We start from the raw sequence: 17211 nt of genomic DNA, 5'->3' as shown, positions 1-17211 counted from the left end.
AACCGCTGTCATTTTTCATCCCCTCTCGCATCATCCATGCCTTATCCTCATAATGTCGAAAACGAACCACCTGTCAATTCCAGCTCCTTGGGTTAAACCAAGGCGCTTGTATAAATGTATAACAGGTGAAGCAACATCATCACTTCAATGAGAAGGGTATTACGGTTTGTGGAGCGGGGGTTGTTTGTTTTGTTATTGCTAGGATACGCCATTTTTGCATTTTCACATGCGAGAGTAGTGGATGAACTGGATGAGAATGAAATTCGTTCTGATGCTGTTTGTAAACAATACCGACAGCAATTCCAATATGGCTGAAAGTGCATTTCATATGATTGTTTCACCTGGTATATATAGAGGCGCCTTGGTTTAACCTAGGTAGTGCGGACTGCATCAAAACGGCTGTCAAAAAAGATCCAATTGAAATGTCAAAAGAGTTGCAACGATCAGGAGTGTTATTTTTCTCATGATAATCAACACTATAAAAAAGGTATTGTTATCAAAGGCAAAAATAATTAAACTTATAAAATGAACGAACTTCACTTATATTTTTAATTTGGTTGAAAATTGTACCATTTAATTTTTACAAGTGTTGTCCGAAACTGCCCCCCTTTCCCCTACGCCATTGCACAACGTTTTTGATCCCTTTCACTTCATCAGCTCTTAACAATTCTAGTTAAGATTATTTTTTCTCTGTTCTATTTTTGTTTTATTGTTAAAAGATAAACGAACAAATAATCATGAAAATATCATGAATAGTAAAAATATTCTTTGTTTATTTTGACGGAGTTCGAAAAAACGTCCGAAATTCGTGTCTCTACACTAGAATATCCCCTTAATTATGGTTGGAGAGAAGTTGTGCTACAAATGCATATCATTGATATCTTTCGTAAACGCAACACTAACCAAGACCGCTACATATCGCGACAATTTTTGAGGACCTATTATGTGCATCGGCTTACTTTTTATCTATCCCATTCCAGAGTAAAAATGTTGGTAAAATTGGGTTTGTTTATATTTGGTTAAATTTCAATTTTTCATTATTTGGTGCCCAACTCCAAAAAAAAAACAGAAACACGAAATATCCAGATTATAAACTATACCTTTACTCCATAACTGAGCAATTGCCTAACAATTCTTGATGTAATATTTAAACAATTTTAAAGCAACAAATGGAAAAAATTAAATTTAAACCATTATGGTTAGCTTCCATATATTAAAAGGACACTCATCATCTTGTCTCTGACAACACTTGCTCCACTTCAACTTATTCAAGATACTTGTTTTTATTGAATTTGTTATTTTTTCATGCAATACAAAATCTACAATTTACCTGATTTTTTAGTTTTGTTTTTCGTTCATTCCATTATCATAATGACTACGAAAGGACTAAATTAAGAATACAACCCATTATGCTATGTATAAAAGGGGTAAACAAAAAAGAAGATGGCCATACAACAGCTAACAAGAAACACACCTCATGCGCTTGGCGCCGAGTGTTGCGCCCTTAACAGTTCAACTTAAACTTCAAGGTTTTGTACATAAACGTTAAAACGTCGGTCGCTTCGTCGATTTTTTTCGTTGTCGGTTTGCCCAATCCGTGACCGGCTTTGCTGTACACGCGCAACAGCAACGGATTCTTCTGGTAGGGACAACCCTTAACGGCGTGATGTAATGCGGCGACGAATTTCAGCGAGTGCAGCGGACTGACCCGGTCGTCGTGATCCGCGGTGAGTACGAGTGTCGCCGGATACTGTTCGCTCTCGGCCTTTGGCGCGCGCACGTTGTGCAGCGGTGAATACTTGTACAAATTTTCAAAGTGCTCCTTCTCTCCAATGTCCCCGTAGTCGGTGACCCAAGCTTGCCCGATGGTGAACTTGTGGAAACGCAGCATGTCCATCACTCTGGAATGAGAGGAGAAAATCTGGACTGGAATGGCAGTTCCGACGAAGCGTAACTTACCCGACTTGAGCAACTGCTGCTCCAAATAAATCCGGACGCTGATTTATACAGGCTCCAACCAGCAGACCCCCATTAGAGCCGCCCTGGATAACGATCTGATTGTGACGTGTGTAACCGCTCTCGACTAGATATTGCGCCGCATATTGGAAGTCATCGAATACGTTTTGTTTCTGCAGCAAGCGCCCACCATTGTGCCACCGCTCGCCATATTCACTGTTTCGGACGATGAAAATTCAAATGTCTGTGCGGTAGTAACAAGCAATCAATAACTCACCCGCCGCCTCGAATATTGGGGTACGCTAAAATGCCGTCGAAGGAATCGACGAACACTATACCAGTGATGTTGAAAGATGGGTGTATTGAAATGTTGAAACCTCCATATCCATACAGAAAGCAGGGTTTATGTTCTTGCTGTGATGCAAAAAAGAATAAAAAGCTGAATTGTTACTTCGAAATAAACACTGAATGTTACCTCACCTTCTCGGCTTTCTTTTGTACAATAAACATCGGAATGCGTTCGTCATCCTTGCTTTTGTAGAAGACTTGTTCGACCTTGTAAAGACTACTATCGAAGCCCTCCACCTGAACCTCCCGGAAGATCGTTGGTTCCGCGTTATCCTTCGCGAAATCATAATGGTAAATAATACCCGGTGTCAAAAATGACACAAAGTGGAAAAAAATTTCCGAATACTTTTTCTTGCCGCTAAAACCTAATATGCTTCCAATTTCTAGCGGAAACTTGGAAGCGAAACTACCATCGGTAAGGTTGTGCACCTGCACCACCGATTTCACATCGTCCAGATAGCCAAGCACCACCTTATCCTGGTTGACGCAGTGCGACCACTCAAGGACGTTCTTCTCATGTTCCGGGACCAGCGTCTTCCAATGTTCAAAAGCGGGGTTATCGAAATCAATGTTCACCAGACGATAGTTTGGTGCATTTTTGTTCGTACGGAACGTGAAAATACTGCCCTCATTGGTGATGTACTAAAATGTGACAATTGGAACCGAAGATTATAAGTACCGTTACGAATCGTGATGTTTGCTAGTCATACTTACATCGTAATCACTGTCGAATTCGGTAACGACCTTAACAAAATCTAGCTTCCCAGTGATGTCTTCGGATTTTCCAAGCTTGCTGAAGTACAACAGCATATCCTTACAGCCTTTCATGATGAACAGAACCAAATACTTGCCACAATCAGATACTTCGGGTGATCTGGATAAATAATGTAAATCCAAGATATAAAGTGGTATATCACAATTTAATATGATATTGAAATGATGCTTCGAATCGAATTCATCCACAGTTCATCGTCTTTTGGCTACAAATGTGCACTAATTTTGTGTAACCACATTTTGTTCTACGTATCCACGTAATATCGTATCCAACGACATATTTCTATTAACGACGAGCAGAAGGTAGAAATCACGCAAGACGGGGAATGGCAATAAGTCTAAAGAAACTTATCCAATTCTCACATGTTAAAAAGAGCCTGGATGACTGTCTGTCCTATCGCATTACGAATACTGAACACTACTTCCTGTAATAAATATGTACCCTTGTGACAACTTTACTTTCCGATGAAGAGTGCGAACAAATGCTATCTTTGCTAAATACAGTTCCGCAGTTCCTGGTCTCACCGCTTACCGTAACAACACTAATAGGAGAGATTACCAACAAAGAGATCGAACACGCAATCCGAACGTCGCAGAAACGAAAATCACCGGGTTCTACCGGTGGAGTTTTACCAGCAAATGTTAGCACCTTGATAAGTTGCCCGAAGCCAGGAATGCCCGGAACGTTTACGTTTATGATGCTGATGTTGAAGAATCGACCCTTAATCCAAACAATCACACACTTCTGCATGGTGATCAGAACGGGAAACGAACCCAATGTCTCCTAACGGTAAGCGCCACGCTAGCTGCTAGGCCATGTGACCACACGCAGATCATGTATCGACGTAAAAAACAATCTATCACTACATGCAGACAAGCAACAATCGCTTGGTTCCATTGAATGTACCGTCACACAAAGCAGCAGATTTGAGCAGTTCATCGAGCTAAATTTTCTCTCTGAATTCATGAGTTTTCTATCATGAATTCATCTCCATGCGATTTGTTCCTTCTTCGTATATTCCCAACCGCGTTTGTTTTCCTGGCTACATCAATTTCTCTGTGCATTTTGATTTATCCATGAATCAGGAAATCTATAGAATTCCATATTATCATCGACCGGAGATCGTGAGAGATGTGTTGGCTAAACAAAAACCTTGATTACATATCTCAAATCCATGTTTTCCTTAAAGCTATCGATCTTCGTGTGTGATTGTACTTGTATCCTTATACCTTTTTTCCGCGCGAGTATTCGGTTTATTCCTATCAAGTGAAGACTGAGTAAAGATGTATACACAGCAGAACCCCGATTATCAGCGAAATAGTCTGGCAAGATCTCTTCGAATAACAAAAATCGCGGGTAACGGAATAAAAATGAAGTGCAAACGGGAGAAAAGATATTTCAACATGGAAACTATGGTTTATCAACACAGAAATCATTAAACTATCCATCATGCATACCAGTGGTCGGATATTGTGAAAGCCATGACTAAAACAAAAGAGCAAGAGTCCAATACTCACTGATATAATTCGGAAAACTTTGTAGAATTACTATAGAATTAGCATATAATCCGCACTGTAGATCACCTCGGCAGGCTCTACTGCATATAATATAAATAAGAATTGAATTGAGAATTCCAAATTGTCACAATCACCTCCTCTTCCTGAAGAAAACATTTCGACCATACTAAATTCGTGACGAACGCGAGTGACCGGTTGAGTATTCTATTCCCCATTAAAATTAAGTGTTAAAAAATAATAGTTTTAGATGTATAGCTGAGACCTATGTAACTGAACCAGTAAAAATAAACGAATTGTAAAAAACAATCAAAAAATAGACAATCAGGACTAAACAGTACGAGCATGCAGAAACGTGTCCCCCTTTGGCATTAAGAAGTCCTGAGGCAGTTGTTTTTGTTTTGGCTAGGTTCGCCTAGTTAAAAAGTGTGTAACTCTGCCATAAAAAATACAAAGAATTTCAGCTCTGTAAAAGTATTGCGATTGAGCTTTACCAATAAATGATTTGAAAAAAAAAAACTGTGGAAGAAACAATAGAGGAAGGACGATGAAATGGTAAAGATGAAATGTTATAAGAGCGACTGTCCTTGAAAAAAGTACGATCGTAAAAAGCGCATTGTTGCTCCGGAAATTAATCCATAATGACTAAATAAGTGCAATTGCAGCTATTCGTCGATGATATCCCTCATTAGTCATCCACCGAGGAATAATAATTTGAAAAAGAAAGAACCTTTCACTCTAGACATAAACATAATTTTGAATGATTGAGTTGAGGTGCTACATTCAATCAAATGTTTACTTAGTGTCATAGATGCTAATCTTCCTAGAACGTGACGATTTTATGACCAAATACGCTGAAGTTACTGTTGTTCATTAAAAGGGGTCATCAAAATACAATAGCTGCTGACATTAACACAGAAAGTCGTAACGAAATGCTGATTGAAGTATGAGCACAAATTCTGCTCTTCCCTCCGGCCATAGTCAAGAAGCACACAATTAATAATCAACTCAATATACGACACATCAAGCCAATATAGATGAATCGCAACTCTCAATGTGATACCATCGAATTTTCCCAAAAAAGCAAACGCAATAAGCATCCCCAATACGTGCCATGCAAAAACAAACTTACAGTCTCCATGAGGGCTCCTCGGGAAAATCGGCAATCAGCACATCTTTATCCTGGCCTTCCCCAACCCGATGATAGTACAGCTTCTGATTCTCGTTGGCTGCCGTCTCCGAGCCGTCGGCTTTCCCCTCTACAACAGGGTAGCGAGAGTAGAAGAAACCTTTGTTATCCTTGGTCCACGAAGCCGTCACAAACTTGGTGTGTTCGAGGGTTTCGGGAAAATCTTCTCCGGTGTTCACATCCCGCACCTTGAGTTTGGCCCAGTCGGACCCACTTTGGCTAAGGCCATACGTGAAAAGATTTCCGTCTTCCGAGAATCTTGTACCGACTAAAGCGATGGTTCCATCCGAGGACAGCGCATTGGGATCCAGGAAAACCCTCGGTTCGGCATCCAATGAGTCTTGAATGTACAACACACTGAAAATGTCCCAAATTTTAATATCGAATCAACCATTAACACTTAGATATACCTACTCCTGATTCTGCAATCCGGTGTTTTTGAAAAACACATACCGATCGCCGTTTTTGAACGGGCACGAATACTTGGGATAGTTCCAACGTTTGGTTAAATTTTCATTCAGCTTCTTCCACTCGGGGCAGCGCTCCAGAAACGGTTGGGATATTTGGTTTTGCTTTTCTACGTACGCTTTGGTTTCTTCCGAGTCGGGATCCTCCAACCAGCGATATGGATCCGAAACCTTCACACCATGGAACTCATCCACGATCGACTCATCCCTTCTGGCTTCCGGATACTGGAAGGTAGGCATTTCTTCCTGCACTTCGGGCATTGCTAATCGACTAAATTTTGCCGCCCTCAATTCGACACTTCGTAACTGCCCTGAATAGAATAAATATAACGACAGGTATGTTGTAACTAACACACCCGCATTGGAAGCGTAAGTTTTATTATGGTAAATACGCTATTATCAAGAACAAATAATAGCTAGCTAAGGCTAGCCGCTATTTGTTGGTTATACATCTTACAATGGTTGTCTATTGTTTTTAAAATCATACGAGATCCTAGTATTGTTCATTCATGAATGTGAGAATCGTTGGTCAAATCAGAAAAATCTGATAGGTAATAACGAAACCGAAAACGAATCCAATTCTAGTCGGTGTAGCCCTCTACTTACTTGGATGAATCCGTTGTGCGCCTTTACGAAGGATATATTGAAAAAGGAATCCGCTATCCTTTCCTAGTCTGTGCAGCTGGCGCAGTGCTTTCATGCAACCCACCGCTAGATTCACGTTTTTCGAACTGCACACCGAATTGCACTTAAAGCGGAAATCCAATTTGTCGCCAAATGAGCGGTGGATTTATGATTTTGTTTGCCGAATGACTTTCAATTTTGCAATTAACGCTGCACAGCGTAGCTAAGTTTTGCTAGACTGCCTAATTGGAGTGCCGAAGGAGGAGCGGCGTTTGCAAAAGTTGCACAAAGCTGGCATACGCGTGACGTTACGTGAAAGCCGGTTAGCGAAACCCTTCAGGATTGTTTTTTGCACACTGCGTACGCATACGACCTCTGTCCAGCATTACAAAAATTGATGCGATCGGGTTCGGAGTCGAGAGTGAAAAGCAACACTTTGTTGAATTGATGGATTTGCTTTAACGTGATCACAGGCTCTAGTGTTTAAAAATACGAACGTCGATACGTGGGTGATGTGTTTTTGATTGTATAATCCACGAACTCAGTCATACTATTCAACATTTAAAACGATTGAATTTTATGTCCTTTTCAAAACTGTAAAAATATGACGCAGTATGACGCCACGTAGTTGCAGGTGCTTAAATTGGCCAAATCTTAGGATCTGCACGTTCATTATTGAACTTGCCGTTCCAAATTCTAAAGCTCAACAATACGAGTAAAGCCCTCGCCTCACGTGACTGGAATCAATTATTACAATTCTCCTTCATTAGCTACTTTCAGTTACATTCAAACCGAAATAATGGATTTCTCAGTTCTCGATACACTTTGTGATCCTCTGTAACTGATTTTTTTCAATCAATGTACATCAACTGCAATATACAATTAGTACAATCTGTATCTTCAATTCGAGTTATTTTTTTTTAAAGTTGAATAAATATTTCAGACTGATAAGAGTCAGAAGAAACAGAGTGGTGTGGCATTGATCAAAATGAACCATAGTCAAAAGGAGCTACGTCTCTGAAGGATACGGCGAGTGGGCGGAACTTTCGTTTCCATCGTTTCCACTTGGATCACCTTTTCAATTTGGGATCAGGCATTGTAATAAAACAAAAACACATTAAACTGTCTGTCGTTTTATTTTGACCATTTGTCTCGCAATGCTCGACTTCAAGAGTCTCTGCAAACTGCAGACTTTCTATCGGCTGATAATTTGAACTGCTACTGTAAACACCGACCCAACAAAATCGGTGTGATGTGCGCATGTGCCTAGCTCTCTGTACTGATTAAGAAGCCGACCAAACTATCGGCCGACAAAAAGTCTTCAGTCTATAGGGATTTAACGCATCAATTGTTTTCGATATTGATTGTCTATGATCGTTTCAGACAATTTTGAGATTCACGAACCAAGCTGAGCTTCAACGGCAACAACATTCTGTGGAACTTCTCCTTCTTAACGAGTCAGGCTCGTTAAAGCACAAAATAAGGAGAATTAGTAAATAGCAGAGATTTCGATTTCGAATAATACTTCTTAAATGCAAAGTAATACACTCAAAGATAAGCATATACTCCTGCAAGTCTGTGAACATTTCCCGGCCAGATCAGGAATGAGCACGATATGCGTAGCGGTAATCACTAGGTGAAGGAATCCACGCCACCAATCACACTGAACTGTTTTTTTTGGCCGTTGAAATAAAGCGTGATCTCTATCGTTTATGATTCTCAAGCAGTCCATAGACAAAGACCATAGTTCATAGACGATCTCGCCGTTTAACATATGACAGAATTTACTAGATTCTGAGGCATTTTCATGGTCTGGATTGGCTTTTTGGCAATGATTTGAATTTCGAATTTAGTCTCAAAAGCCTGAAAACAGAGCGAAAGATGTTTCAGTCGAACCATTGAAGGAATGTTGATGACTACTTAACCACGGACAACGCATGTAGTAGTTGAAAAGACGCTGGAAACAATACATTAGAGAAAAATCGCAATCGTAATAATCTACTAAAACAGATCGAGTATAGTAGTACAAGGGGTTCTAATTAGAAAGGAGTTGTGGGGACACGCAACGATTACATATAGTACATAGTACATATAATCTTGCATACAAATCATTTCGTTTTCACCGTGAAGTGACGTTCGTGATCAGGCCCATTTTTGATGAATAAAACACACCTTAAATTTTTAACCCAGCCGGTTGAGAGCTGATCTGGGGCATTCAATTTTAATTTTAAATGGGTCAGGCCCAGAATCAATGTTGAGTTTGATTTCCGCAAAATTCACGTAGTAATAAAATTTGAACAAATATTTTTTCTGCGCCAGTTAACACGTTGAGCCTCACGTATGTCCGTGGGGACCGACGCTGATTTTTTTCCGTTGTTTTAGCGCCTGTCTCATCGGACCGACAGTAGATTTTTTTGTTTGGAGGATGTCGACACTGGGAACGACAAAAACGAAGCTAGAAAATGGTTTTTAGTAAAGTCCACTATAAATCCGCCGGGACCGACACGAGTCAGAAGAAAAGTCGGTCCTCTTTTCCGGTCGTAGCTCAACATGTTAGTTGTTCACATGTGACATTTCATAATTTTATGTGCGCATTTTACACATCATGGTAATCATTTGAAGCTTGGCATCCCTGCACTCGATTTCTAGCATGACAGTTAAACGATAAGTTTGAAATAAAACAGAAAAAGCTACTGATTGGAAACAAAATAATAAATCATGCCGCAAATATATTAATCGATTACCACTCGTAACCATTGAACATCCCATGCAACCAAAAAAAACTCTAGATAGAAATGAAGTGGTACATAAGCATTACTCTCGGTGCTGCCGTTCGATACATGTTGATGAACTCAGACTATGCAGTCACGATCCAGAATCGGGTTGAAGTTGCCACCCCTCTCAACTCTTGGAAAAGAGGTAAGTTGCAAAAGTTTTCTCCCAATCTGATAGAAAACAATCCACTCCGGCTAATAAAATGAACATTTCTATACGTTCTTTTCCAGCGGTTGAAGGGGCGTATCTATACGCCAACGGGACCAATCCCTATGACAGTGATTTGTATCATCAAAATGCACTCGTGCTCGTTTCGGTTTGGTACTTATTCCAGCAAGCTGCAAGCATCATTGCCATGACTTTCATTCAGCTTGAAGTGGGTACGATACTGATGCTCAAGGTTGCCGCTGCAGTGTTTATCAAGGAGCTGTACAGCAAACAACTAAAGCGGAGCCGATCGTTTGCAAAGGGGACAAAGGAGCTGCAAATTTCGAAGGATGATTTGGAATACATTCCTTACTATGTAGCCCTAGCATATATGTTCAATCCGTACTCAATCTTGAACTGTGTCGGACAGACGACCACAGTTTTGAGCAACTTTTTGCTGGCATTGTTCCTATTGGGTACATCATATAGGCTAAGAATCATAGCCTGTGTTGCATTGGCACTGGAAACCCAAATCAATATCTATCCTTGTGTGCTGATAATTCCATCGGCGTTGTTTATCGCAGAGCATGATAAAAATAAGACCTTAAGTATAATTGCTACTTGTCTAACCTTCTTGCTAGCTTTCCTGGCGGTTAATGGTGCGGCGTTCGGCATCATTGGTGACTGGAGTTTTCTGGATGCAACGTATGGTTTCATGTAGGTACTTGTTTTTTCCGGCATTACATAAAACCAATATTGTTCCCTTCGTTTGCAGTCTGAACTCGCGCGATCTGCAGCCAAATATTGGTCTGTTTTGGTACTTCTTTACGGAAATGTTTGACCACTTCCGGACACTATTCCTCTGTACATTCCAAATCAACGCAACTGTGCTGTATTTATTCCCGCTGACATTCAAACTTCACAAGGAACCGATCATGCTGATGACGATGTTGTTGGCACTGGGTGTAGTTTTCCGACCGTATCCCTGTGTGGGAGATATTAGCATGTACTTATCGCTGCTGCCACTTTGGAAATCAATCTCAAAATGTGAGTTTGGATGGAATACTACTAATTTCGAGCAATTTCATTTGTTACGACAATCTTTTTTTTTCTGATTCACAGTCATGGGCCACAATTTCATCGTGGGGGCAACGATGCTTGTTACCAGTGTTTTGGGACCCACTGTGTGGCATTTGTGGATTTACTCCAATTCAGCTAACGCAAACTTCTACTTTGGTGTTACTCTAGTTTTCTGTACGGCGCAGATCTTCCTCATAACGGATCTTTTCTTCGCGTACATCAAGCGGGAGTTCTGTCTAAAGAACGGAATGCACATCACGATCGACGGCAAGGAAGCCAGAATAGCGCTGGAGTGAGAAAGAGTAAGTATTGATGAAGGCTGTTGACTTTAAGTGTGACAAATAGATTGAAAACAATTACGAATGATACAAGGTACCACAATCTGAATATCCGAATTGCCGAAGATCGTTTGGTTTAGTTTTCAGGACAATATTGGCTCGTATTTTCCTTCGAAATAGGTGCCCCAACTCACGGAGGGTGTAGGCTATTTAATTCAATATTTCACCATGGATGTGTGGCTTGAAACAGCGTCTATTTCCCATTTTAGGGGCGACTGATTATTGTGGGACTCTAAGCAGAGCTGTGCACGATGGTCCTCCGGGGAGACATGGGGTTGGGGAAGACCTTACAATCCGTCTTGGGAAACTAATTATGTTACAAATAACGAAAAAAATCGTCGCATATGTTTTTCAGATTATGTCCACATAATCGGCGCACTATAACTGTTGAAAATCGTGCCCCGCATGTTGAAGTCCGCTATCCGCATAACACTTTCCAACGCCACGTTGAAGAGCATACAGGAGAGTCCATCGTCTTGTCGAAGTCACCTGTGAGTCTCGAAGGATTCGGACAGATCGCCTGAGAATCGCACATTACACCGCGTACCGTTCATCGTTGTCCGAATCAGTTTTGTCAGCTTTCGGGAAAAGCCGTGTTCGTTCAATAGCTGTCGTCGGGCTATTGTATCATATGCGGCTTTGAAGTCGACAAGAATGCGATTTGTAAGGACCTGATACTTGCGGCACTTTTGGAATGTAAAAAGTCTGATACGTCGTCGAGCAACCCGGTATGAATCCATGATAACTCTCCACAAATTTGGAAAATATTGGCGATAGACGGCGAAAAAGAAGCTGAGACAATTTTTGGTAGGTACCATTCAGGATTTTGATGGCACGGTAGTTCCTACAATCCAGCTTGTCACCTTTTTTATAGATGGGGCAGATTACCCCATCCTTCCACTCCTCCGACAGCTGTTTTGTATCCAAGATCCTAACTATTCACCGGTGCAAACACTTTACAAGCCATCTAACAAATGCACCACAAATTTCTGCATAACTCGAGAACTATTGAAGCAAATGAAGCTAAATATGGCACGTTATGGTTTTTGGGTATGAGAAATGTTTCTATGATAGTTTGACGACTCTCCCTTCTCTGGAAGTAGGAGGGGGTTCCATAAAAATATTACACTTATTTCAACCAACCAAATTCCAGTAAAACATGACAATTGATAATTTTCGGAAACTCTCTTGAAATATATTCGTTTTTTTATCAACCAAAATATTCTCGAGAAATAATTTATATGGCCAGCTATGGTGCATATATTTAAACGTTTCTGAAACATTTCCCAAAGGAAAATATGACAGACGCAAACCAAAACGGAATATATCTCTGAAGATATGCGACAAGCAAACCAAACAATTGGAAAAATGCAGACAGTTACGCTGATAGCTTACACTCTGTCGATGCTATCGACATTGCTCGGTATCTATAATAGGCCCTATGTACTATTTAAATCGAATCCAGAAGCAAAAGTTCTTGCTCGAACATTATGTTTTGTAAATTGCATATTTTGAAGCGTTTCTGAAATGCTTCCCAAAGCAAAATATCAGGGATGTAAACCAAATCGAACTAATTCTCTAAATGTATACAACAAGTAACAACTCAAAAATTATGTCGGTCAATGCTACCGATTTAGATCGGTAATTATAATAGCAAAAGCTTACGAGCAAGATTCTTATCGACTCGATTCATATATCAGGTTCCATTGGAGGCTATCTTTAACCTGTTACCGTTGAAACATGTTCAGCTAGAGGCTAAGAAAAGCGCTCTAAAACTTGACCACTTGAACATCCTCAAACTCTTACCCGTTGGAATATCCTTAGAAATAAACAGTGTTTGGATGGAACCAAGACATTCCATACAGAGTGATCAAACCTTCTCGTACAGCATATGTTCAGTGTTCGTAATGGTTCATTCCGTTAGAATATGCTCCACTGTCAGGCGGGTGCCGCAACAGGTAGGGGGCTCTTCTTTCTTTGCTAGGAAGTTATGAGTCAATCACGTATGCCCGATGCGAAGACTCGAGAGAATTCGCTGTTCATACGTGTTGGCTCGGTCCTTCCATTTGCCGGTTGATGCTTTAATTTTACGAAACTGCAGGTCCCTTTCACGATTCCATTCAGCCTCCCAAGTGAGGAGAATGGAATTGTTTGCCCTTCTAATGAGGTCCTTACCAGGCATACCCATACTGGTAATGGAACCGCTCCGCCCTTCGTTAGCAAGCCGATTGGCTTTCTCGTTTCCCGGGATCCCGGTGTGACCCGGAATCCAACATAGTGTCGCACTACTTCCTCTCAGCTGCTCTTCAATTTCTTGAATGATGGGGTGTTTAATTTTATCACCCTCTACAGCTTTGAGGACGCTCGCCGAATCCGAACAAACAATGACGCTATTCGCATCGGTGACGCTCTCTAATGCCAACTTAATGGCTAGAGCTTCACACGAGAAAATGCTAAACTCATTGGGAACTCTCATGCTAGTCTTAGCATTACCGTCGAGTATCCCCAATGGCTGAGGCGTCATCGGTAATGGACCCGTCAGTATAGACAATGCGTTTGTTAGCAAAGTTAGTACGTAGGGCCTTGTTCACCACCGCTTGCACCTTCTGGGGGTTATCCCCAGCCCTAACGAACCTAACGCTCTAGGAGAGCATCGACTTAACCGCATGAGGCGAGGCAGTATCTCCCCCGTTAAGGTTTGATATTTTTGTCTGGCCTTAATGGGTAGACAATAAACCGTCAATTAATGGTGTAACAATTTTTTTGCACCAGAAATCAAGTTTTCGTTCAACTTAATTTTTTGTTATCTTCGCTTATTTTTCGTCGGCCTATTTCCGTCACTTCAGTGCCAATCACCGACATCAGGGAGGCGACTCCACCTGTTCCTACCTATCAGACTCAACAACTCATGAGCCGGGCCAACTTCTTTTACTTCCCCTCCGAATGAAGGCGTAACCAAAGATTTTTCGCCTCAGAAAATCCCAACGACGCTAGCTGGAATTGAACCCAGGCCGATCGGATTGTGAGGCTGTTACGCTAACCACACAACCACTGGCGCTGTCATCGTTTAACTTTATATATACGTAAAATAAGATTGTGGACGCGGAATTGTGGATTCGAGTCAGGTGGAAATAGAAATGTGGATTGAAGTCAGTTGAATAAAGAGGCATATTTGTATTCATTAGTCACGTCAGGTAGAATAACCATTGACTGGAATAGTTCAACAGTCATCCTCGCTCTTAAGGGTCTGGAAAGTCGAGGTCTGAAAAGTCGAAAAAATCGAATTTTTGTTTTTTTTACATTTCTGAAAAGCCTATGAAATGTTGTCCTAAAAGGATTTTTCGATATTTGAGTTCGTTGGAAAGTTACAGCCGAAAGAATGAGACACCTCAAGGGATATAGTATTGCTGTACGAATTTTTAAACGCGTTTTTCTCGAAACCATGTTTTCTCAACTGGTGGTATCGATATCGCAAGATCTACTCGACCGATTCGGTTGAAATTTTTTATCAGCATGTAAAAATGAATTATCTAAAACGTTACATAGCCGTTTACTGATATCTTAATTTTTCGATTTTTTATGAGCTTCTAAACAGCGATTTTTCATGAGAAATAACTCATTTTTAACGAAAATGGCCGCCATTTAGGCGTTACACCCCTGCGTAACGCTTTAGGTATTGTCCTAAAGTTTCAAAATATTCATTGCAATTCGTTCTGCGACACCCCTCTGCTTCAGAACCGATACCACCAGCAAGGTACCGATTTTCAGACAGCATCTACGCATCCAGCTGTCAACAGCATTATAAACTTTATTTGTGCACTCAAAAAATGGAAAATACATCTTCAAATATACCTTAAACAATAACCAAAATGCCTGAACATTTCACTTTATTCCTAACATCCGAAAAAAATCACGAAAAATCATCATTTTTCGATCTTCCAGACAGGGGTCCTCCTTTAAGCGACCCATACACGTTCAATATTATGGCGCAATATTGCCCTAGACGATCAATTATATTGCACAAACCAAAATATTCAATTGATTCAATTGCCCTCCTCTCATGTAACAATTCAGCTCCGGGGTCGGACAAGATTAAATTAAACTTGTTGAAGAATCTTCCCGACTTGGCAAAACAGCGTTTGCTGAACTTGTTCAACAAGTTTCTGGATATTGTCCCACATGATTGGAGGCAAGTGAGAGTGATATCCATACGAAAACCCGGCTTGCGATCACAATTCGTATAGGCCGATTGCAATGTTATCCTGTATTCGTAAATTGTTAGAGAAAATGATTCTACTTCGTTTGGACAAGTGGGTTGAAGCGAACAATTTGCTGTCAAATACGCAGTTTGGCTTCCGCCGAGGTAAAGGGACGAACGATTGTCTCGCGCTGCTATCTTCTGAAATCCAAATCGCATTTGCTCGCAAAGAACAAATGGCTTCCGTTTTCCTCGATATCAAAGGGGCATTTGATTCAGTTTCCATGGAAATTCTCTCAGAGAAACTTCATAATCGTGGACTTTCACCAATTCTGAATAATTTCCTGTACAATTTACTGTCAGAAAAGCACATGTTTTTCAATCATGGCAGCTTGAAATCTTCTCGATACAGTTTTATGGGCCTACCGCAAGGCTCCTGGCTAAGCCCCCTCTTGTACAGTATTTACGTCAATGATATAGATGATTGTCTAACTAGAGATTGCACGTTGAGACAACTTGCAGACGATGGAGTTATTCCCATCACGGGTACTAATCCCGCCGTTCTGCAAAAATCCTTGCAAGATACCCTGAACAACCTGTTCACGTGGGCTCACAAGCTGGGTATCGAATTCTCTACGGAGAAAACCGAAATGGTCGTTTTTTCTAGGAAGCACGAACCCGCCCAATTCCAGCTTCACCTATCCGGCAAAGCGATCAGGCATTCGATGTTTTTCAAATACCTTGGAGTATATTTTGACTCTAAATGTACCTGGGGAATACACATTGCGTATTTGAAACAGAAATGCCAGCAAAGAATCAATTTTCTCCAAACAATAACCGGAACATGGTGGGGTGCCCAACCAGGAGACCTCATTCAGTTATACAAAACAACGATATTATCAGTGTTAGAATATGGCAGTTTTTGCTTCCGATCAGCTGCCATGATTCATATTCTCAAGCTGGAGAGCATACAATATCGTTGCTTGCGTATAGCAATGGGGTGTTTGCATTCGACACATACGATGAGTCTCGAAGTTTTGGCAGGAGTACCCCCGCTTACTCTTCGGTTCACAGAATTATCCTACAGATTTCTCATCCGTTGCAAGATCATGAATCCATTGGTTTATCAATCAATTCGAAAATCTACTCCAACTGACTCCTCAGTCAAGTTTTATGTCTTTATACCATGAGTACCTTACCCACGACGTGCACCCTTCACCAGGCATCTCCAACCAAGTTTGCTTCCCATACTTCTGCAATTCCTCTGTCATTTTTTATCTGTCCATGAGACAAAAAATCCATGGAATCCCAGATCATCTACGCTCAGATTCTATTCCGCCGATATTTTCGGCAGAATATGGGGGTAAAGTTAGATCTGATAAAATGTTCTTTACTGACGGTTCATTCATAAACGGGTCCACTGGCTTCGGCATCTTCAATGAAAATTCCAGTGCCTCTTTCAAACTCAAAGATCCTTGTTCCGTGTATGCCACTGAAATGGGTGCGATATACTATGCTCTAGGGATCATTGAAACACTGCCCATCGACCATTATTTTATTTTTTCAGACAGTCTCAGCTCAATAGAGGCAATCCGCTCAATGAAAGTTGATAAACGCTCATCTTATTTCCTAACAAGAATAAGACAACTATTGAGTGTTTTGGTCGAAAATTATTCAAGATTACCTTAGCATGCGTTCCCTCTCATTGCTCGATTCCGGGGAATGAGAAGGCGGACTCGCTAGCTAAGGTGGGTGCTTCAGAAGGCACACTTTTTGAAAGCAAATTGCTTATAACGAATT

The 17211-nt window shown here is 40.9% G+C and overlaps 3 protein-coding genes across 4 annotated transcripts; 1 reads left to right on the top strand and 2 right to left on the bottom strand.

Annotated features, from left to right (window-relative positions):
• Window positions 1-1079: 1079 nt before the first annotated feature.
• Window positions 1080-7166, bottom strand: LOC129778284 (prolyl endopeptidase-like). 2 transcript variants are annotated; one of them, XM_055785091.1, is made up of 8 exons: window positions 6856-7166; window positions 6197-6560; window positions 5726-6139; window positions 3019-3178; window positions 2437-2946; window positions 2234-2370; window positions 1960-2172; window positions 1080-1901 (listed from the first exon to the last, which is right to left on the bottom strand). In XM_055785091.1, exons 1-8 carry the CDS (start codon window positions 6947-6949, stop codon window positions 1505-1507), a joined length of 2289 nt encoding a protein of 762 aa, XP_055641066.1. In that variant the 5' UTR covers window positions 6950-7166; the 3' UTR covers window positions 1080-1504. The 2 variants fall into 2 exon arrangements, with proteins under 2 accessions (XP_055641066.1, XP_055641065.1); XM_055785090.1 differs by having other exon boundaries at window positions 6197-6596; window positions 6856-7165.
• A 2365-nt stretch (window positions 7167-9531) lies between these two features.
• LOC129777490 (phosphatidylinositol glycan anchor biosynthesis class U protein) lies at window positions 9532-11238 on the top strand. Its single transcript, XM_055783779.1, has 4 exons — window positions 9532-9792; window positions 9879-10512; window positions 10571-10842; window positions 10918-11238. Exons 1-4 carry the CDS (start codon window positions 9669-9671, stop codon window positions 11169-11171), a joined length of 1284 nt encoding a protein of 427 aa, XP_055639754.1. The 5' UTR covers window positions 9532-9668; the 3' UTR covers window positions 11172-11238.
• Window positions 11239-13212: 1974 nt separating this feature from the next.
• Window positions 13213-13737, bottom strand: LOC129773152 (uncharacterized). Its single transcript, XM_055776726.1, has one exon. It carries the CDS (start codon window positions 13735-13737, stop codon window positions 13213-13215), a length of 525 nt encoding a protein of 174 aa, XP_055632701.1.
• Window positions 13738-17211: the final 3474 nt, after the last annotated feature.

This window comes from Toxorhynchites rutilus, chromosome 3 (assembly GCF_029784135.1).
Source record: "Toxorhynchites rutilus septentrionalis strain SRP chromosome 3, ASM2978413v1, whole genome shotgun sequence".
NCBI lineage: Eukaryota > Metazoa > Arthropoda > Insecta > Diptera > Culicidae > Toxorhynchites > Toxorhynchites rutilus.
This window is presented reverse-complemented; position numbering and strand designations above follow the sequence as displayed.